Consider the following 24,062-nt stretch of genomic DNA (forward strand, 5'->3'; position numbering starts at 1 on the left):
TCCAGCCATTTGCCAAATATATATAACACAACGCAAGTTACAAGATACAAGAGTTTTATTTGTCACGGCATACAGGTATACAGTGAAATGCGGGGGGTCTTGCCCGCAACGATGTGCATAATACAATAGTACTAATATATAATAAGAATCCAACCAAGAGCGACATTGTGCAATAAACAAGTAAACAAAGTAGGGCATATCGGTATCTGTACATGAGTTATTTACAGAGCATGGTAGGACATGCTAGGTCCTGTGGTAGTGCAGTGTTAGCTACGGATGAGGCATTGGGTCTTTATGTACAGTATGTGTGAGTAACATATACATGTATATAATGGTAAATGGCTGCTTTTTTATATAGCAATTTTATCCAAAGCGCTTTACAATTGTTACTCACATTTTACCCATTCACACACCGACGGCAGAGGCAACCATGCAAGGTGCCAACCTGCTCATCGGGAGCAATTAGGGGTTAAGTGTCTTGCTCAAGGACACATCGACACGCTGCCCGGGAGGAGCGGGAAACAAACCGGGAACCTCCGGATTGCCAGACGACTGCTCTACCTCCCGAGCCACTGTCGCCCCGTATATATAGGCCTTCATCCAGGGAATCTTAGCTGATTACCTTTTAGTAAGTTTTCTCAGTGTACTTACTATTCTTTGTATGCCAGATGAGGGATGAACAGACACTGGGATTGAACATCTGGCATCAATACAGGTTGAAATGGGTTATCAAGAGATTCCTCAAAACTAAAAGCCAACACCAACATTTAGCCAGGCCCTAGACCGATAGAATTCCCTCTCATCCAGCTAAGTTTCTTTCCTCCCTTTTTAGCCCTGCTTAACCATACAGGTACACACATTCACACATTCACACTTAGAAGCCACCCAGTAATCCTTCAACAGTGGCTAAAGGGCAATGACACCCATGAATTCATATATCCTGCGCCCCAGGAAAGTTCAGTCGGAATGTATGAACACGCACCACTCTCCTAAAGCTAAAACTCTAATATGTGATATTACCTGGTTGTAAAATCTGGGGCTGCTTAAATGACAATAAATGGGGCATGACTGTGGAGTCATGAAATATCCAGTTGAATTCTCAATTCCCAAATGATGTTTATATTTTAGTATTGCAGACTGTTTGACCCAGATGTTGTTGATGTCCAGGTAACATCACACATGTGAGGGTTCTCTCTTTGGTTTCTATAGGAAAGGGTACAGCAGTTCAGCCTATTGAGTGAACTATCCATGTAGACGAGTAGTAGTAGTAGTTTTATTCAGTCATCACACAATACTAAAATTATGTTGTTTGGAAACTGTAGATTGGATACTCAGGTACAAGTTAAAATAAATGATGTGATTATTGAAAGAGTTTATGAAAATAAATTCCTAGGTGTAATAATAGACCATAAAATCTGTTGGAAACCTCACATAAAACATGTCCAATCTAAACTCTCACGAAGCATTTCAGTCATGAGTAAAGTAAAGCACATCCTGGATAGAAAATCACTCTACATTCTCTACTGTTCACTAGTTTTACCATATTTAAATTACTGTGCTGAAGTCTGGGGAAACAATTATAAGTCTACACTACAACCACTTTTTATACTCCAAAAAAGGGCCATAAGGATAGTTCACATTGCAGGTTATCGTGATCACACTAACATATTGTTTCTGGAGTCAAAGACATTGAAGTTAAATGATCTTGTGGAATTTAAAACGGCACAATTAATGTATAAAGCAAAAAGTCATGCACTTCCAAGAAACATTCAAGAATTGTTCTTTGATAGGGAGGGGGGTTATAATCTGAGGGGAGAACACAATTTAAAGGTGCTAAACGTACGCACTACCATGAGAAAACACTGCATCTCAATATGTGGAGTGAAACTGTGGAACAGTCTTAATGTGGTGTTAAAGCAATGTCCAAACATGAGACAATTCAAACTGATGTATAAGGAAATTATGTTCACAAGGTACAGGGATGAAGAAGGGACTTGATATTCACAGGTGTTTACATTTTTATTTTGTTTCTATTTTATTTTATTTTATACATATATAGTTTTTTTTTTTTTTTTTTTGCATACATATGTATATATATATTTTTTTTTTTTCTTTTCTTTTCTTTTCTTTTTTATGTTTAAAATAGTACACTCATTTGAGTAGTGGAAAAGGGGTAGGATTAAATAAGTGTATACTTCTTCCTACTCCTTTTCGAACATGCAGATTGAGTTGTTTTTCTTTTTTGTTATTGTTTGTTGTATTCATTGCATGTTCGAAATAAAGACTTCAAATCAAAAAATCAAATCAAATACAATATGCACAATCATTCAACAAAATTTGATTTGGCAGTGACTGAAAAGGTACAGGCTGAAGCATAATGCTTATACATGCCTGTCCTATATTCTTAACACAATTAAGACTCCAAAACAGTATTCTAAAAGAAAATACCAAAAAAAGAATTATTCACATTTGTAATCTTCAAAAATAGCTATACAAATTTTTTTTAACCAAAAGCTAATTACTCATTCTTAAATGTATATCAGCATTGTTCCACAAGTTAACCCCAACAATACAAATACATCTCCTTTTAATCCCTTTCTTAGATTTTTTAACAGTACATTTACAAATGTGTTGAAAAACACACAGTCCAGGAGTAACTATGCTTTAGCTCTGTACATTATTTGCATAATTTATAATAATATATAATAAACCAAATCATTAAATTTCATAACATGAGACTTTATAAACAGTGGATTTGTGTGGTCATAGTAACATGTGTGTTATGGTTTGTAACCGACCCCAATCGCACAACACAAGACAGGTATGAGAGTAAGCCAAAACAGGGCAAATATTTATTATAGGACAAAAAGCGGCACAGTCCCTTTAAGGGAAAACACAAAAACACTAGAGTCAAGGAAATCTGGAAAATGCAGCACTGTGCCTTTAAGAAGTGAACAGGCTAAGGGACTAAGGCTAAGGGCCAGGGCTAAGGACCAGGGCTAAGTGTCAGGGCCAGGAACAGGGGCACTGGAGAGGGGGACAGGGACAGAGGCCCGGAGAGGCGGGCTGGAGACAGGGACAGAGAACAGGGTTAAGGCCTTGGACAGGGCGAGGGCCAGAGCTGCTTACAGGGATGAGGACAGGGTTCCGACGGCGGAGGCCTGGCACGGGGACAGGGGCCCGACGGCGGAGGCCTGGCACGGGAACAGGGGCCCGACGGCGGAGGCCTGGCACGGGGACAGGGGCCCGACGGCGGGGGCCTGGCACGGGAACAGGGGCCCGACAGCGGGGCCTGGCACGGAGATCCTCCTCCTCCTCTTCGGATGCTGCAGACGGGCAGCGCAGAACAAAGGGGGTCCCAGGGGACCGGGATGGGAACACGCCGTCCTCCCGTGGAATACTAGGGAGCGACGACGAGCCTGGGTCCAAGGGGAACGGGATGGGCACACGCCGTCCTCCCGTGGAATACTAGGGAGCGACGACGAGCCTGGGTCCAAGGGGAACGGGATGGGCACAAGCCATCCTCCCGTGGAATACTAGGGAGCGACGACGAGCCTGGGTCCAAGGGGAACGGGATGGGCACACGCCGTCCTCCCGTGGAATACTAGGGAGCGACGACGAGCCTCACCCCAGGAACGAGGATCACGAAGAGACGCCTTCCTCCCGTGGAATCGGGAGCGATGACGAGCCGGCTTGACGTCTGGAGTGGGAACACTGGAAAACCTCCCGTAGAGAATTAGAGAGCGAAGACGGTGTCCCACTCCAGGCAAACGGCGACAGGTGGTGATGGCTGGCACGTCGTCTCACGCCGGAGACGCGGCAGGTGATGGTAACGTACAGGATGGTAACGTACAGAACTCCATGAACACAGACACAGATACAGAGTCCAGAACACAGAACGACCCGACAAGGACTGGAGGGGAGTCTGCAACCTATGTACTCTCCCGAGGTGATTGCAAACTCCCAACAGGTGCGTGAAGGTAGAGGATCAAGGATGTCCAAGGGTGGGGGCTGGTGAAGAGTAGAGGAGAGTAAATCATCGCAAGGGTGGGGGCTGTTGAGGAGAGTAGACAGGGAAAACACAGGAAAAAGGTCCAGGGACAGGCGAATCCTCACAATGTGAATTCCTTGGTCTTTGGCACCTCACCAGTAGTGCTCCTCACTAGATGTCACAGCTGCACTGGGGATTTGAATAATAAGCAAACAACGGTGACCTTGTACAGTTGTTATTATTATTATTATAATTATAATTTTTTACATGCAATGAGCATTTGTGGGGAATCGGGTTGCAAGCTGCTGGCACACATCTTTGAAGTCTCCTCTCATTAAATTTCAATTACCTTGTGGACATTGGCAATCTCCTAAAATGATACATGATTGATTGATTGATTGATTGATTGATTGATTGATTGATTGATTGATTGATTGATTGATTGATTGATTGATTGAAAACGTTATTAACAGATTGCAGAATGGGTACAATACAGTACGGCGCAATACAAACAATTGTTAAGGGGATGCAGACCAGAAAAATACTTTTGTCTTGTTTACATCAGACATTTTCAATTCATCATAACATATGACACACACACGACATACAGATAGACAGTACTGTCTGCTACCTTAAACAAATGAACACTGCATTTTATTTTATTCTGGTTTTGTTTATAGTCCCCTTTTGCAGAGGGCTTTTATTTTGAAACGAGAACGTATATACGGGAAGTCGGAAGGGAAAACCCTCTACAATCCGCGGACATCATCGGGGGATTTTTACTCTCTAGCTCATCATCCATCAATCCCACAGCCGCCTCTCTTTTCCTCCCATCTCCCTCTATCCTGGACCTGGGCCGAGACAAGGAAGAGGGCTCTGCTGTCATCATAACGCCACCCTGGCCATGTCGGAGACATATGGTAGGGCCGGGGAGACCAATTTGACAGACCATCGTCTCATCAGTTACCGAGTGGATAGGGTGGTTGTTATGTTGCAGGTGTATTGAATGCTATGCCTTTCCCATTGTAAACAAACAGCTGACAGGCTAAGCTATAGTCCCGACTGTGGTGCAACTAGCCCGGGGGCGGGGGGCAGTTAAGAAAAATGCGATGTCAACAGAACATTATCCAGCTAATGCAACATAATTAGCCTTATGCGAATCTCCTAGTATTATACTGCTTGTTTTGCTGGCATGGAAAATATACAGAGGCGAAGTTAACAATCTAGCTAGACTGGATATAGGGAGTGTGTCCTGGGAATTGTCTTGATGTGGAGGAGGAAGAAGATCTTATGTGGATGCTGGAGATGAGGAGAGGATGCTCATCTCTATGAATTGAAAATGGGGGACCCTGATGTAAACAAGACAAACGTCTTTCTCTGGTCTGCATCCCCTTAACAATTGTGTGTATTGAGCCGTACTGTATTGTACCCATTCTGCAATCTGTTAAATACAGTTTTCATTAATTCATTAATTCATTCATGCTGGGTGGTAGATAACGACGATGATGAGTATTATGGTTTGGCTGACAGGGTGTATGTGTGTGTGATGGTTCTTGTCAAAGTGGAGATTGAAGGATTCCAATAGGGTGCCCCAGGAGATTAATAATTTTACTTTACAGTAGGAGTTAACCAAGTCTGCACTGAATCCTGTTTTTTAAAAACTTCAGCCTAAAAGTGAGGATGAGGATGAGGATGGCTAATGTTTATGTTTGTTGTACTAAGTGCATTGTATGCATAACATTCAGTATATTTTAGTTGTTGCTATTGTGTAAGTATTGTGCATTATGTTTGGTTCTATAAAGTTATATACTATAGTCTAAGGGAGCTCTTAGGTATTCTGTTCTGTAGTTGTAAAATTAATTCATTTATTTATTTAAATTTATTTGGACTTCATGGTGTTTTTGTTTTGTTCTTGATTTATTGTGATGTTTCTTCTTGACTTGTTTAAAGAAGACGTGTCCGGCCCCATGGAGACATTAACGTGTGTTGTCGGGCCTTACAAATAAATTTGATTTTATTAATTGATTTATAAAGTAGTTAATATGTAGTCTAAGGGAGCTCCTAGGTGAATGTCCTCCATTATGTTCTATTATGTAGTTATAAAGGTAGGCTACGGGAGCTCTTAGGTGAATGTCCTCCATTATGTTCTATTATGTAGTTATAAAGGTATGTAGCCTACCGGAGCTCTTAGGTGAATGTCCTCCATTATGTGCTGTTATGTAGTTATAAAGGTAGCCTATGCGAGCTCTTAGGTGAATGCCCTCCATTATGTTCTGTTATGTATTTATAAAGGTAGCCTACGGGAGCTGAATGCCCTCTTCAAGACTTGTGTGTTTTGTCCCCAGATTTCCTGTTCAAGTTCCTGGTGATAGGAAATGCTGGGACAGGCAAGTCATGTCTGCTGCACCAGTTCATAGAGAAGAGATGTAAGTCTGGACTATCAACAGTGTGTTGTATTGCTACACGTATATCACATTGCCATAGTTTATCTATTGGTAGTGAATTTAGTACGAGCCAAGAACATGCCCACTGGAAGTTGCACTATGCTGTTTTGTTTACAGAGGCTGCAATTATTTCACAAAACATATTTGCACAAACGTCTTAGAATGATTCTATTTATGTCATTATAAATCGAAACAAAATAATTTTCAGGCACTGAAACAAACATAAGCCTAGAAGAGAGGCCTACTTCTTAGTAGTAGTAAATAGTAAATGGCTGCATTTATATAGCGCTTTTATCCAAAGCGCTTTACAATTTGTTCCTCACATTTTACCCATTCACTCACACATTCACACACCGACGGCGGAGGCAACCATGCAAGGTGCTGACCTGCACATCAGGATCAATTAGGGGTTAAGTGTCATGCTCAAGGACATTTTGACACGTTGCCCGGGAGGAGCGGGAATCGAACTGGGAACCTCCTGATTACCAGACGACTGTCGCCCCCATAATAGTACAGTAAATAACATGTTAATAAACAATATTGTGGGCCCTGCCATTGTAATTAACAGCAACAACAAAACATTATCTTTCCAGGTATCTTTCTAGCTTTAAACATTGTTCCAAGGACCCAATTTTCCTCTGAGGATAGTTTGTCTATTCAGTTATGAAGATGGACAACGCTTTTATTTGTATTTGACTCATCTGAGTTATTATTTATCTCCCTACATGGTGAACCTTTTAAAGAGGATACTAATGAAGGTGAAATCCCCTAACCCCTCCATGTATTGCAGAAGGGATACCAGTTCATGTTCTCAAACAGAAGGTTCAGGTTCCCCTCTTTCAGACTACACGGCTCAGAAACAACGCTCAGTCTCGTAATCCTTTAATCCAAATGATTAGCTGCAGTTAGGCCCTGGGCTATGTGCAGTGGGCAACTGTACACGTATTGTGTGTGTCTGTGTCTACATCTGACATTGTGCAATACTGTGGCAACTTTCAGGGGTGTAAAAATGGGAGGAATGGTGCAACTGACTATGCAGGGCCCCAAGCTTGGTGAGGGCCCTCAGAGGGTCTGAACACATTTTTCTTTTTTAAAGTGGATTTTCCTGTGCAAGCTATAGGGAGGTGTAGTGGTTACATCATTGTTTTTCTGGCCGGTCCACCTCGCTTGAAATTGCAATGTATTTCCAATGGACACATTTCTAAATTGTCTCGTTTAAAACTAATAAAGCATGAACATTGGCATGGTGTACCTTTCTGTGTGTATTCATCCACAATCTATTGCTCAACATGAAACAAATCGCAATTCATCGTAAAATAATTACGTATAATTTAATTTCAACCAAAAATGCTTAAACAATAATGTTAGGGATAGAAGGGAACTCAGTTTGTGCAAAAATGGAAAGCTTGCCAATGTTCATGAGTCAGAATAGCCGATAATACATTTTCCCAATGATAAATCCCTATACGGGTGGACTGCGAGGGAAACGAAAGTGACGTCAGACTACACCTCCCTATTAAGGCTTAAATGTTTAATTGAAAACATTTGGCAATTTTCAAGGTGTGGTAATAACAGCAAAGACACACCATATGCACAGGGCCCATAATTTCTTGCTACACCCCTGGCAACTTTAGTGCATCTCATGGTACTCTGGTGAAGGAAACATTTTTCTTTGCATTCTCACAATCTGTCTAGCATATAAGTATAAGTCTTTATTTGTCATCAGATTAACACACACACACACATGCAGGCGACCCACAGGAACACACACATGCACTGAGTCGCTGACGAAATGTTCTCTGCACCTCCAATCCCGTCGTCCTTCCCCCCAAGGGCAGCCAGGAGCAGACAAGGGCTGCGGCGAGTGGCGAGCCCGGGTACCAATCCAAGTGCTCCTGTCCGTCTTCGTCAGGGACGCGACAGCGTTAGCGATCTGTTGTGCATGTTTTTCCATTGGGTGTATCTTATTGGGAGGGGAAACCCTTGCGAGCACGGGGAGAACATGCAAACTCCACACAGAAAGGCCCGGGAAAGATACCCCACCTGGGTAACTGGCAACACGGCAGCCTGGTCCCCAAGTGGGAATCGAAGCCATGACCTTCTAGCTGTGAGGCGACAGTGTTACCACTACACCACCGTGCCGCCTAATTTCCAAATGATGTCCATGATGACAGTTACTTTACTCTATTGGACAGAAAAACATTATTGTTATGGTCATTGAAAGGTCCTTGGTCAAAATGTGTACCATCATAAACTTTGTGCATGTGAATGTGCTCTGGCGTTTTTGTATTTTGCACTTTAAAAAACAAAATGTAACACTTACCTAGGGTATATGCTCTGCCCTATATGTACAGTAAGTACAGTACACATATTAAGGCTGCCAGAGTCGGGCAGCGGACTGGTGGACTGTACTACTATAGGCAGCGCAGTATCTGTGATTTCCTAATAAAACAAGTCATTAGAATAATATAAGCCTACTGCATTCATTCATTACGCACGTAGACTATACAGTACTGCGAGCGTGTGTGTGTCTGTGTGTGTGTGTGCGCGCGCGCACGCTACGGCAGGTAGTAAGTAGCCTGTATATATGATGACAATACATTAATCTAATCTCATTTTGATCGGTCGCAAAGCGCTTCCGCCACCATTTTTACACGGCTGCATCGCATCAATTGCATTTAATGAGCTGGACAGGTGTGTCTAACCTCTCGACTTTTTGCGATTTCATTTGCAAACGTCACAGAGCCTGGCTTATAAGGAGTTCTCGGGGGCGTGTCTTGTATGCAAATGGCCTAGACGGGAATGCGCGTTCATAGTGACATTCCTCATCGCCGGCATCCCAGCTGTGATCGTTTGAGCCACTAAAGACATCTTCCCCACGCGTTGGGGAATCGGAGTGAACTTGTCGTCGATTCTGTCTCAGTCGGTTCCAAGATGGTTGCCCTAAGAGAAGCCCTTTGAAAATGTTGGAGAATGAGACCCAATGTTAGTGAGTGTTAATGAGTGTTTCATAGTGTTGGGTTAAGGTCAAGGTTAGGACTACTGCTTGTTGAATGTTGTGTGTTGTGTTTTGTTTTCCAGTTAAGGACGAGTCCAACCACACCATTGGGGTGGAGTTTGGCTCTAAAATCATCAGCGTGGTCAACAAGATGGTGAAGCTACAGATCTGGGACACTGCAGGACAGGAGAGGTTCAGGTACACACTATAGTACCTGCTAGGAATGAGAGGTTCAGGTACACACTATAGTACCTGCTAGGAATAGAATAGAATATAAATACTTCATTTATCCCGAGGGATATTCAGCACTACAGATACAGATAGTTTACATACAGTAAACATTTAGGTAGCCAAAAACAAAAGTCACAAATAAGAATAAGAATAAAGAATAAAATACGCTCCGGGATATACATTCTGATATGTATATTGTATATACATTCTAAAATAGAAGAAGCCCCAACATACAGACCACATGCTACTTCATCCTCTGAAGAAGCCCCAACATACAGACCACATGCTACGTCTTCCTCTGAAGAAGCCCCAACATACAGACCACATGCTACTTCATTCTCTGAAGAAGCCCCAACATACAGACCACATGCTACGTCTTCCTCTGAAGAAGCCCCAACATACAGACCACATGCTACTTCATTCTCTGAAGAAGCCCCAACATACAGACCACATGCTACTTCATCCTCTGAAGAAGCCCCAACATACAGACCACATGCTACGTCTTCCTCTGAAGAAGCCCCAACATACAGACCACATGCTACGTCTTCCTCTGAAGAAGCCCCAACATACAGACCACATGCTACTTCATCCTCTGAAGAAGCCCCAACATACAGACCACATGCTACTTCTTCCTCTGAAGAAGCCCCAACATACAGACCACATGCTACTTCTTCCTCTGAAGAAGCCCCAACATACAGACCACATGCTACTTCTTCCTCTGAAGAAGCCCCACTGCAGAAATGGAAGAAGGGTATGAAGTGGAAGAAAATTATCAACATGATGATGGATCGAATGGTATGTTGATTCTTGCTGGCGTGTACCGATCCAGTAAAGAAGCTACAGCAAATTTATGGTGTGCAAAGTCTGGTAGGGCAATTTTCCGTGCTACTGTGACACTCGTGAAAGTGATGTTTCATAAAATCTCAAGAGTGATTCGATTGGATGATAAAGACACAAGAGAAGATCGCTGTGCACGGGACACACTTGCTCCCATTCGAGACGTCAAGTGGGCGTCTCTCCCGCCGTTGATCCAGGCACTGATGTGACTGTGGATGAGCACCTGGTCCCCTTCAGAGGTCGCTGTCCATTCAAACAGTACATCCTGAGTAAACCCATCCTAGAAAATAGGGGATAAAAAGGGTTACATTTGTTCTTACAAAGTTCTTAAGAAGATATTTATGAAGACACTTAAGAAAATGTTTGTGAATGAGGTCCAATGTTATTAGTTAAAGCTGTGTTTATCTAGCTATGACATGTCAAAATGTGTGCTGTGAAAAAGGTTTATTAGGATGAACATAAAAAAAAAGAAATAAAGGATAATGAGAGTTATCCATACATTGTAATTATCCTCAAGGTGAGATGTGTCTGTAATGGGGGATTGTATTCACCTTATTCACCTCGCCGCCATCTTTGTTTTCGTAGATCACTATGAACACATTTCAATGAGCTGATGACTAATTCACTTCCATGTATTTCAAAACACGAAAACTACAGCTGTGAAAAACAATCAGAGTCCGGTAAACATGAGTTTATAATAGTAATGCCTGTTGTTTTGACTACTTTGGTTCTTGAAGTGTTTTTTTTATAGCTTTAAGTTTTAACATTGAAGTGAATGGTCACTTCCTCATCCGTACCTCACATTGCATCAAACTTGACCAATATGGCGGCAAAGTGAATACGGTGAATTTGGTACGGCTTCCCCTATTGACGATGTCACTCAGTCCTCCTAATCTACCAAATGGTGCAAAGCGTCGTATCCTCTTTTGCTGTTATTATTGCTAACGTTAGCTGCCAAAATGTTAATCAAGTTTTGGAATGCATACACACCATGAAATTATGTAGATGAAAAATCGCAATACCTTGTCTTATAGGGACTGATACTTCATGCAGAACTCAAATTCTTAAAATTTGAACATCCAATGTCAGTGGAATAATTAGAATAATTAAAAACAATTATATATATAAAAAAAAAAAATGCTCCACAAACCTTTCCTCGTCTGTTTCACGCTTGAGTACTTCAATCCAAGTCTGCATTTATACCACTTTATACCTTCCCTGCCTCGCTACCACACACCCAGGAGTAAAGTACATTAGTTAGGCAGTTAGCTTGTTTAGGCTGGTTAATCTTTAGACTTCAAACCCTAGCCAGCGCCTAAATAACATTTCAGACTGCCAAATCCATACAAAGACTAGGCAAAATACATTTTCTTTTTTTTGTATCTACTTTTTCTCCCATCCCAATTTCGTATCGTCCAATTCTACCCTCCCCTGTCTCGAACGCTGTTAGGCCATGCCTCCCACAGGCCGGCTGCAATGTGGACCATGCCTTGCATCACGTGTCCCCTCCGGTACTCGAGGAGGCAGCTGTCGCATCTTTTCACCTGCACAGCGCGATCTCTCAGCGGCGAGAGTCTGCGTGGGAGGGACACGCCGCCCCCGTCGCTTACTGATTCTGCTGTGCAGGCGCACCAACCGACCTGTAGGAGTCGCTGTCCACAACGTCCGATCCCCACCCACCAGCTTCCCACCCCTAACACTGCCAATTGTGTTAGTATGAACGACCAGCCAAGCTGGTAGCAATGCAGAGAGCTGGGCTCGAACCCAGCATCTCCTGCATTAGTGGCGAGCGCCTTGCCCACTGCGCCACTTAGCCGCCCGGCAAAATACATTTTCCATAATACAGGTGCAGCTCAATAAATTTGAATATCGTGGGAAAAGTCTATATATTTAGCTGTATTGATGCAGTCATTTGTGTAAAAGGAGCCCCAACCAAGTACTGAGTGAACATACTTTTCAGAAGGCCGACATTTCTATATACAAAAGAAAAATACATCTATTTTTTATTTTTTATTGGTGATACAGAATTTTGGGCTTTCATGAGCTGTAAGACATAATCATCAAAATTAAAACAAATAAAGGCTTGAAATATTTCACTTTGTGTGTAATGAATCTATAATCTACGAGAGTTTCGCTTTTTGAATTGAATTACTGAAATAAAATAACTTTTCCACGATATTCTAATTTATCGAGCTGCACCTGTATGTCCCCTTTAAATCGATATTTTAAGATAAGATAAGATGATCCTTTATTAATCCCCTTGGGGAAATTCGGGTGTCAAAGCAACATGGGGGGGGGGGGGGGGATACAGGGTGGGGGATGCATAGCTTCACAGTCCTATACAGTCCAAATCCAATATAATATAAAAAAATAAGTACAAACACAAGATAGTCCAGTGATGAGAGTCCAGTGATATGAGTCTCTAGTGCAAAATACAAGATAGTCAGTACGGTGATGTGAGTCTCTAGTTCTCAAGTCCCGAGTTCTGATAGTTCTGGCAGCAGATCCAGCCGTCCAAGCCCTTTGTTGTAGAGCCTGATGGCTGCCGGTATAAGGTTCAATCATGTTAGTCTTGCGTAGCCATACCTCATACCGGAGAGAGGTTTGGCTGATTATCATTATCATTACGTTATAGGGGAAGAAACGCTCTGGCTTGTTTTGTATTTCTTTAAACCAATCACAATCATCCTGGGCGGCACTAAGGCCAGGATGCAGTAACGGTGTCCTTGCAAAATAGTGTCGTATATTAGCGGAAGGAGAGGACAATTCCGACTGAAATAGTCAGCCAATGGCAGCTGATACCCACAGTCTCAGTCCTGTGTTAATAACGTTTAAAAGTTAAAACATTACTATTGATTATCGTTTTGTACAGATCTGTGCTGTTAGATATCCACATACATATAGCAATGCATTGTATATGTTACACCTTCAGTGGATGACAATTGATACATACTGTAGATCAAATATGTCTTCTTGCTCTTTGTCTTCCTGCGTGTTTGTTAGGTCTGTGACGAGGAGCTACTACAGGGGAGCAGCAGGTGCCTTGCTGGTGTATGACATCACCAGGTAAGTCACACAACTCAAGGACCAAAAATCGCACCAATTGGACCAGGAAAAAGCAACTTGTGATTATCTGAGCACTGGAATTGGCTGCAGCTATCCCCCGCTGCATTTGAGTCAATGCCTAGAACAACACAACTCTGTTTGACAAGATTCCGGTTGGAATCAATTGGTATAATGCCAGATAATAGAATAAAATGGGGTCTCTGGATTTATTATCCTCAGTTTTTTAAATGACTTGGCTAATGCTTGACATTTTTCCATTAGTATTGCATGCTGAGTCAAGTAGCCTTTGTTCTTTACCCATTCAAACAAGTGTAATACAAGGCAGCAAGTCCTGGTGCTTCTGAACCTCGTTCACGATGACTTTTCTTCTTTCCTACCTCTCCTCCCTTCGCTATCCCCTGTCCTCTCTCTCTCTCTCTCTCTCTCTCTCTCTCTCTCTCTCTCTCTCTCTCTCTCTCTCTCTCCTCTCTCTCTCACCCTCCCAGTCGTGAGACGTACAATGCATTGACCACGTGGCTGAGTGACGCGCGGATGTTGGCTAGTCAGAACATCGTCATCATCCTGTGCGGAAACAAGAAGGACCTGGACGCAGACCGAGAAGTCACGTTTCTGGAGGCTTCGCGCTTTGCACAGGAGAACGGTACGCTGAGGGGGCTGTGTTCCAAACGTCAGGGCACAGGAGAACGGTACACTGAGGGGGCTGTGTTCCAAACGTCAGGGCACAGGAGAACGGTACGCTGAGGGGGCTGTGTTCCAGACGTCAGGGCACAGGAGAACGGTACGCTGAGGGGGCTGTGTTCCAGGCAGGGCACAGGAGAACGGTACGCTGAGGGGGCTGTGTTCCAGACAGGGCACAGGAGAACGGTACGCTGAGGGGGCTGTGTTCCAGACGTCAGGGCACAGGAGAACGGTACACTGAGGAGGCTGTGTTCCAGACAGGGCACAGGAGAACGGTACGCTGAGGGGGCTGTGTTCCAGTCAGGGCACAGGAGAACGGTACGCTGAGGGGGCTGTGTTCCAGACAGGGCACAGGAGAACGGTACGCTGAGGGGGCTGTGTTCCAAACGTCAGGGCACATGAGAACGGTACGCTGAGGGGGCTGTGTTCCAGTCAGGGCACAGGAGAACGGTACGCTGAGGGGGCTGTGTTCCAGACGTCAGGGCACAGGAGAACGGTACGCTGAGGGGGCTGTGTTCCAGACAGGGCACAGGAGAACGGTACGCTGAGGGGGCTGTGTTCCAGGCAGGGCACAGGAGAACGGTACGCTGAGGGGGCTGTGTTCCAAACGTCAGGGCACAGGAGAACGGTACGCTGAGGGGGCTGTGTTCCAGTCAGGGCACAGGAGAACGGTACGCTGAGGGGGCTGTGTTCCAGTCAGGGCACAGGAGAACGGTACGCTGAGGGGGCTGTGTTCCAGACAGGGCACAGGAGAACGGTACGGTGAGGGGGCTGTGTTCCAGACAGGGCACAGGAGAACGGTACGCTGAGGGGGCTATGTTCCAGAAGTCAGGGCACAGGAGAACGGTACGCTGAGGGGGCTGTGTTCCAGACAGGGCACAGGAGAACGGTACGCTGAGGGGGCTGTGTTCCAGTCAGGGCACAGGAGAACGGTACGCTGAGGGGGCTGTGTTCCAGTCAGGGCACAGGAGAACGGTACGCTGAGGGGGCTGTGTTCCAGACAGGGTACAGGAGAACGGTACGGTGAGGGGGCTGTGTTCCAGACAGGGCACAGGAGAACGGTACGCTGAGGGGGCTGTGTTCCAGAAGTCAGGGCACAGGAGAACGGTACGCTGAGGGGGCTGTGTTCCAGACAGGGCTGTCCTCCACTAATGAAATTCTTAGTGTAGTGATCTTTCCGTGATCATTTTGTGGATGAATCAAATAGTCCATTTAATCGACACATCTCACATTTAATTACAAATATTAACTCAGCTACATACTCCCCTCTGAATTTCTCAAAACTTAAGTAAGGTAAGTAAGTCATCACTTAGAGTCATCACTTCACCATAAAATGTCATTCATCTTATGGGCGGCTACGTGGCGTAGTGGGCAAGGCGCTCACCACGAAATGCTGGAGACGCTGGGCTCGTCAGTTCGAGCCCAGCGCTCCACATTTGCTTTCAGTTTAGCTGGTCGTCCGTACTAATACACATTGGCCGTATTAGGGGGTGGGAAACTGATGGGTGGGGATCGGGCATTGTGGACAGCGACTCCTACAGGTCGGTTGGTGCGCCTGCGCAGTAGAATCAGGAAGTGTCGGGGGCAGCGTGAGCCTCCCACGCGTTACTCCTCGCCACTGAGAGATCGAGCTGCGCAGGTGAAAAGATGCGACTGCTGTTACCTCAAGTACCGCATTATTGCATTATTATTATTATTATTATTATTATTATTATTATTATTATTATTATTATTATTATTATTATTATTATTATTATTATTATTATTAAGTACCGGAGGGGACTTGTGCTATGTATGACTTAGTCCACATTGCAGCCGGCTTGTGGGAGGCAAGAAACAGCGTCCGTGACAGGGGAGGGTTGAATTGGATGATACGAAATTGGGATGGGAGAAAATATAGAAAAAATGGGAGAAAAAGTGAATAAAAAAAAAAAAAAAAAATGTCATTCATCTCAAGATGCAACATCTTACTATGCAACATATATGTTTCCCAACCCACAGGGAAAGTAACACAAGAAAGTTGGTCAACCCCTCTAATGCTGAGAAATCTTGTTATTTAATCGTTATTGCTTTTTATTAGCGATATCCATTCATTTTTCATCATTCTAGCCTCACGTTATCATTGGGACTGTCTCTGAGCTCGAACAGGGAAAATACCGCCCCCTATCGTCTCCCAGATGGTAATGCACCCATTGGATTGGACTGAATGAAAATGCATGAGAAAAGAAAAATCCGGAATCCACAATTTAGTTCTCAGGCATGTAACCCGAGCCGATCGGATTCATTGTGGACCCTCAGAACAGCGTGGAATATGTGTTTCGAGTACCCAGCGTTGGATCAATAAACACGATCGATATTTGGAATGGCGATCAGGAATTGGAATAATCTTTTTGCAGAACATCTGATGTGAGGTAAGGAATCTATGTTACCAGTCTTGGGATAATCAGAGTTTTTTTCACAGCGGATCACAACGTGTCCCCTATGTGTGTGTGTGCGCTGACCAGGAAATAGATAATCGATTTTTCAGCCCACTTCTCTAGCGTGCATAAGTACACATATACTATCGATAATCTAGCGTTTATTTGAAAACTATTCATAAATAGGCCGAAAAATGACAACGTGTTTTGTGTATTCCACTAAAGGGCGATTATCACAGAATCTTAATTTTTTTCTGGAAATTTCCAAAAACGTCAGTTTTTCAAAACGGTATAAAACGGAAATGTACAGATGAAAAAACAATCCGTTTCATACATGTTGACTGCAAGCAAGTCATTAATAAGCGACGTGCGTATTAGACACATAGCCATAATATAGAATATAGAAATAGCTCCACGAAAATCATGAAATATCGGAAAATCAGCCCAAAAAGGCTGGCATTCAAGCCCTAATTCTGGCGCCCCCTGCTGGCACTCAATGTGTTAAGGGGTGCCCTAAACACCACCTACTACTGAAACTTGAATGACGGCTACTCTCACATTAACTTTCATGTATATTCTGCTAATGCAACTATCATGTATACTTCTTACTAAATGAAAGATCTGACAAAACCACTGACTGGTCTGTTTATGGATACACGTGTCATATTTTGAATCAACTTGTTCACTGGTGTCACTATTCTACTCATTCTTGTGCTGAACTGGGGGGGGGGGGGTTTAGGGCTCACCCACAGAATCGCTCTCTCACATCTGAATCTCTCAACCTGCAAACTTCCAGCGTCATAGCTTTCATGGTAAATGGTAAATGGCTGCTTTTTTATATAGCGCTTTTATCCAAAGCGCTTTACAATTTGTTCCTCACGTTTGACCCATTCACTCACACATTCACACACCGACGGCGGAGGCAACCATGCAAGGTGCCAACCTGCTCATCGGGAGCAATTAGGGGTTAAGTGTCTTGCTCAAGGACACATCGACACGCTGCCGAGCGGGAATCGAACCGGGAACCTCCGGATTGCCAGACGACTGCTCTACCTCCCGAGCCACTGTCGCCCCCATATCCATAGCAAGCACAGCACAAGAGTCTGTGCTCTCCACTTTAGTGCTTAGTGTGTCTGCTCCAGAACACATTCAACAACCCTGTGCTCGGTGTGTTTGCTCTAGCGCCAACATGTTCATCTTGCGTCCTGCCATTCTGAACCCACTTGTGATCTCTTTCAGGGGTAAGAGAAGAGGGCAGCCCTAATTTGTATGCATGTTGGCGCCTGACCAATGCAGAATCATTGGGCCAATGATGTAGTAGACAGATAGATGGATACATCATAAGCTTTACACTGAGAATGCCTATATGTTTATATACACAGATGATACATACAAAAGATCAACATGTTTATAATACCAGACATGCAGCTATGGAAAGATTCACGCTTCCACTACCCAAAACAAATTAATTCAAGAAAACTGTAATGGTTGTTAGAGCTATGTCAAACTGGAACAAACTGCCATTACATCTAACACATATTACCAGTAAGACAAGTTTCAAAAAGAAATTGAGAACAGCGATTTTACAAAAATAAATCATTTTATGATATACTTTATTTATCTTTTTTTTTATCCAAATTAGGGCATTTGTGTTGTGGTGGTAGGGGAGATTTGGGACCTCTGTGACCTCTCCACTTCTGTCGAGCTTCATTCATTTAGACCAGGGGTGGGCAATTATTTTTCCCGGGGGGCCGAATGAGCAACTGAAAATATGTTCCAAACTCAATTATGCATAATATAAATTTAATTTCTATATAAAAAGCAGTAAATGGCATTGTTTTGACCCCTGGTAAGAGTATATGTTATTATTTGGCAATTAAAAGGTGAGGTTAGCTTTCAAAAATATAATTTATTCAAATAGAATTTATTTCCAAAATGATAAACAAAATGTGAAACATTAATAACAAAGGGCATGTATGAAAAAGTGCTATACAAATAAAGTTATTATTTTGAGTTTCATATACTATTGAAACAAGGATTTTCTTAGCTTTCTAAAGACATCACATCATCTTATAGCCAAAATAAACAAGACATGTCACTGAACTGTGTAAAGAAAAGTGTCCCAGTAGCCTTTTTAACTTTTCTGAACATGTCTCCTCATGTTTGGAAAGTTCTCCTCCTTGAGAGCAGAGTAGAACTCTAGCAGTGATGCTGACTTAAAGTGCTCTTTCAAGTGAATCAGACTGCAGGTCAATGAGTTCAAGCTGAACATCAGTGGGTGCACTATCAACACTGCAGGTAAAGGGAGAGGAAACCAGCTGCATTTCATCCTCAACCTTTTTGAAATCTTGAAAACGCCTTGAAAATTCATCATGCAGTGCTCCCAACATGGATGAGTACCTGTGCCGGTGATCAGCTGATGGTTTGACTTCTTTCAGGGTTTTCATGTATTTAAGATTGTTGCTGCCTAGTTGCCTTGAAATTAATTGCAACTTTGTCATGAAGGCTTTCACATGGCTATGCATTTCATGAGCAAAAAATAATGCCCTTGCCCTGCAGTTGTGTGTTCAGTAGGGATGGGTACCGTTCACATTTGAACCGATACGGTACCGGTACCTGTGAATTGATACCGGTACCCAACGGTACCTTTTTTCTGTACTTTAGTCTCTAAAATTTTTATCTACCTACCTCAGTTGTGAAAAAAGAAATCCAAACTTCAAATAACCACACTTTCCACCGTTTTCGGCTTGCCCCGACTGCTTTGTTGTTGTTGAATCAAGTCAAATCCTAGGTAAGCGTATATATAAGTATAAGCGTGTGAACGTTGACATGAAAAGCGTGTGAACGTTACGTTGACATGAAAAGAAAAAAGTAAAAAAAAAAAAAAAAAAAAAAAAAAAAATATTATCATGTAATCTTTCGCGGGCCGGTCAGAATCATCCCGCGGGCCGTACAATGCCCAGGTCTGATTTAGACAGACAAATTACTATCTTTACTGTCATTATTATTCTTTGTTTTGGTGTTGTTGCTTGTACAATGGGCATGGAAGTATTGTTTTATTCTGATTGTACAATGATTTTGTTTGAATGTGTTATGTTATTTTGAGAGCACCCCAGGAAGAGTAGTTGTTACTGTGGTAACAACTAATGGGGATCCTAAATACACTAAAACAAATAAGCTAATCTATTTTACCATGTAAATGTGGGGTGTATTCATCCTTGATAAATTTGATTTGTAGATGGAAAATAATAATAATAATAATAATAATAATAATAATAATAATAATAATAATAATAATAATAATAATAATAATAATAATAATAATAATAATAATAATAATAATAATAATAATAATAATGCTCATACTCCAGTGTCTACAAACATGACTGAACCCTTGAGACGAAGAACTATATAAGTCTGGACAGCCCATGTATTTGCAGTTGTAAAGTCAATCCAAATCACAGTGTGAATGTGTTACATCACCTGAAAGTACTGAATGTGTACTAGATGATCAGCTTTGGAAACAATGTTCATCTTAAAACAGATTTATTTGGTAGTTCATTTTAAGGATTAAATTATTATTATTATCATGTGCAAGATGATGGTGATGATTATGATGAGGATGGTTATAATTGTGTATGTGTGTGTGTGTTATAGAGCTGATGTTCCTGGAGACCAGTGCTCTAACAGGAGAGAACGTTGAAGAAGCCTTTGTCCAGTGCGCCAGAAAGATCCTCAATAAGATCGAGTCAGGTAGGAGCCCTAACCATAATCCCTACGTAGCATAAGTAGCAGGTAGGACCCCTAACCATAAGCCCTACGTAGCAGGTAGGACCCCTAACCATAAGCCTAAGTATTCAAATAATGGAAAAACCTTTGGCATGAAAAGGTTTAACATATTGACAAATAAATGGCAATGGATTTGATTTGATCTTTATTTATCTCAAACAACCATAAACACACACATTTTTAATAACAAAAAATACCTAAATAAAATAAAATACAAATAAAATTAAATATATCTTCCTAGACATGGAAGCTACAATCAACATAGCTCAAGACAAATGGTTTTGTTCGAGAAGGGACAGAAAGAAGCAAAGCTTATCTGGTCCTGCCCCTTCCTTACAATATCATATTAATTTATGTAATAAGTTATTTATCAACATCAAAAAATAATATACCTATCCACTACAACAAAATATAAATAAATAATTACAAAAATACTAGTTCATGTTATTTTCAAGCTCTAACTTATACTTGTTTATATCTGCATTTAAACATTTGAATAGTATTACTTGTTTTTATTGCTACATCAAGGCCATTCCAAATGGATACCCCACAAACTGAGATGCACTTGCTTTTGAGAGTTGTACGGACAATAGGTTGTTTTAAATTCAATTTCCCTCTTAGATTATAACCCCCATCTCTGCCCATGAAAAGATTTTGTATGTTGCCAGGGACTATATTTTGTGTTACTTTATCATTCACGGCCAATCACGTAATATTACGTGTTTGCTCGCCAGCCGTTGGGTGCCAATAATGTAATATTACGTTTTTAGATCTCTTTTTCTTTTATTCGATTTTAATATCAATATTACACTCACAGCCTATATGTTACAGCTGAAAGCCATACTAAGACCCAAAAAGTGCAGCACCGGCCAGATCCTGCTAGGTGGCAGTATCACCCACCCTTTGAAACCCTGTTTCAGACTGTGTGTCACATCTAATGTCCTCCGGGCGGAGAATTTTGGTCCAGGCAAGTCTAACGCTTCACCCAAGCAACTTGAAACGCATCATAGCACACTCGATCCAGTTGTGCCAAATTATGTCCGGGACCAGAAATACTGGAAATCGTGATCAGACAATTGGAATATTCTTTTTGGAATAACCCGGTTCAAAGGACTATCTGACGTCAATTCCACCTTGATCCTACAATGATTTCATATCGATCCAGCTGATCAGCGTGTGTGGTGTTCAAAACTAATGCAGTTTACATTCACTTTGGGATGGTTAAAACTGTATTTCGGGACGGTTCTGAAAAATGTTAGTCTGGAGCCCTGTCCCCCACACGTCACAGATCCGCTAAATTCAGAATGGCTTGGTTTAGTGAGGGAGGATCTTGTCTAAGCTGAACTGGAGGAATGCGCCAAAATGAGAATTTGAGACCTAGACAGTGTTGGTACAACCCCACATTTCTAGAAAACAATGCTAAACACTGGAAAAGGCCATTTATAAGATAGTTCCCCTTTAATGTATAATATGAACAATTTGGGTCCTAACACTGATCACACAGGTAATATTTAAGCACCTTGACTTGTTCTGGCCTATTTGAACCAATTGCTGTCTATTACTAATATAGCTTTTTAAGCCATTCAAATGTGACCCCTCTGACACCATACCTGTCCATCTTTTTAAGTTGGATGTTCTATCATCAACAAGTAAGCATCTATTTCTGTTTTCAATTTTGAATTGATTGGATTTAAAGTGAATCGATCCTATTCAGTCATGGGTACAAGGCCGCAGATACAAACCACAGCCGTGCTGATATTCAGTATAACAGCACAACCTTCTGTGCGATATTGCTTTTATACAACAAGTCTACAAGCGTCATTCGTTAGTTAAAAGTAATAATCAACAGAAGATTTTGATTTGTTTTAATAATTTATTTGGTCACTTTGTTTATTTAATCATTTATTTGGCCACTTTCCAGTAGTAAAGAATGGAATTTTTATATACAAATATAAGTTATTTTGGTCAATTTATCTGTCACTGGACATCTATATAAAAGTAGTTTTTCACCTCACAGGCACTTTTAATCTGGTTCAAAAAGTGTTCTCTACAGGGTCCAGCAGGAGTTAACCCTTTCAGGTGCACCATCTCCTAGTGACTGCTGGCCGTTATTGAACGATGTAATTCCAAGACAGAATTCTGAGAAAACATTCCAAAAATACCCAAAGATAGCACTTCTTCAGCTATCTAAATCACAGAGATGAGCCGATTTGCGCTGAACAAGGACCAATAATGATGCATGAAACACAGAAAGTGTCCCTACAAGCTCTTCTGCTCAGATACAACCGGTGCCTCAAAATCCGTAAAAGGCTACGGTCTCATTTCTAGAGCATAAAATGTGAACAACACATGTTGACAAGATACTTCCCCAAATTACCTTGCATGAAGTCATTTTAGTTTTTTAGATTTTGTTACTTTTGTGGCAGTTTTCATTCATCCTCCATGTTTAAACACGACAAAGTTACCTCTCACGGCCACAGGGTGGCAATCTTCCATAATGCAGCTTTGAGACCTGAGAGGATTTTTAAACGTTGAAATCAAGCCACTCTCTGTGTTTCTCTAGGAGAGCTGGACCCGGAGAGGATGGGCTCAGGTATCCAGTACGGTGACGCCGCGTTGCGACAGCTCCGATCTCCCCGCCGCGCTCAGCCTCAAGGCACTCAGGAGTGTGGCTGCTAGTGGAGGCCCAGGGTATACATACACACAAGACAAGATACATGTACATACACACAAGACACATGTACATACACACAAGACAAGACACATGTACATACACACAAGACACATGTACATACACACAAGACAAGACACATGTACATACACACAAGGCAAGACACATGTACATACACACAAGACAAGACACATGTACATACACACAAGACAAGACACATGTACATACACACAAGACACATGTACATACACACAAGACAAGACACATGTACATACACACAAGGCAAGACACATGTACATACACACAAGACAAGACACATGTACATACACACAAGGCAAGACACATGTACATACACACAAGACAAGACACATGTACATACACACAAGACAAGACACATGTACATACACACAAGACACATGTACATACACACAAGACAAGACACATGTACATACACACAAGGCAAGACACATGTACATACACACAAGGCAAGACACATATACATACACACAAGGCAAGACATGCACATACACACAAGACAAGACACATGTACATACACACAAGGCAAGACACATGTACATACACACAAGACAAGACACATGTACATACACACAAGACAAGACACATGTACATACACACAAGACACATGTACATACACACAAGACAAGACACATGTACATACACACAAGGCAAGACACATGTACATACACACAAGACAAGACACATGTACATACACACAAGGCAAGACACATGTACATACACACAAGACAAGACACATGTACATACACACAAGACAAGACACATGTACATACACACAAGACACATGTACATACACACAAGACAAGACACATGTACATACACACAAGGCAAGACACATGTACATACACACAAGGCAAGACACATATACATACACACAAGGCAAGACATGCACATACACACAAGA

General features: G+C 42.2%; 1 protein-coding gene across 1 annotated transcript; it reads left to right on the forward strand.

The window, feature by feature from the left end:
- Window positions 1-4,895: 4,895 nt before the first annotated feature.
- On the forward strand, window positions 4,896-23,130 carry rab4a (RAB4a, member RAS oncogene family; the record flags this gene model as incomplete). Its single annotated transcript, XM_084307645.1, has 7 exons — window positions 4,896-4,911; window positions 6,337-6,417; window positions 9,517-9,631; window positions 13,505-13,567; window positions 14,053-14,207; window positions 20,320-20,415; window positions 23,015-23,130. The coding sequence occupies 7 exons, from the start codon at window positions 4,896-4,898 to the stop codon at window positions 23,128-23,130; spliced, it is 642 nt and encodes a 213-aa protein (XP_084163771.1).
- Between the last annotated feature and the right edge of the window lie 932 nt (window positions 23,131-24,062).

This window comes from Notolepis coatsorum (genome assembly GCF_963971535.1).
Source record: "Notolepis coatsorum genome assembly, chromosome: 2".
Classification (NCBI taxonomy): domain Eukaryota; kingdom Metazoa; phylum Chordata; class Actinopteri; order Aulopiformes; family Paralepididae; genus Notolepis; species Notolepis coatsorum.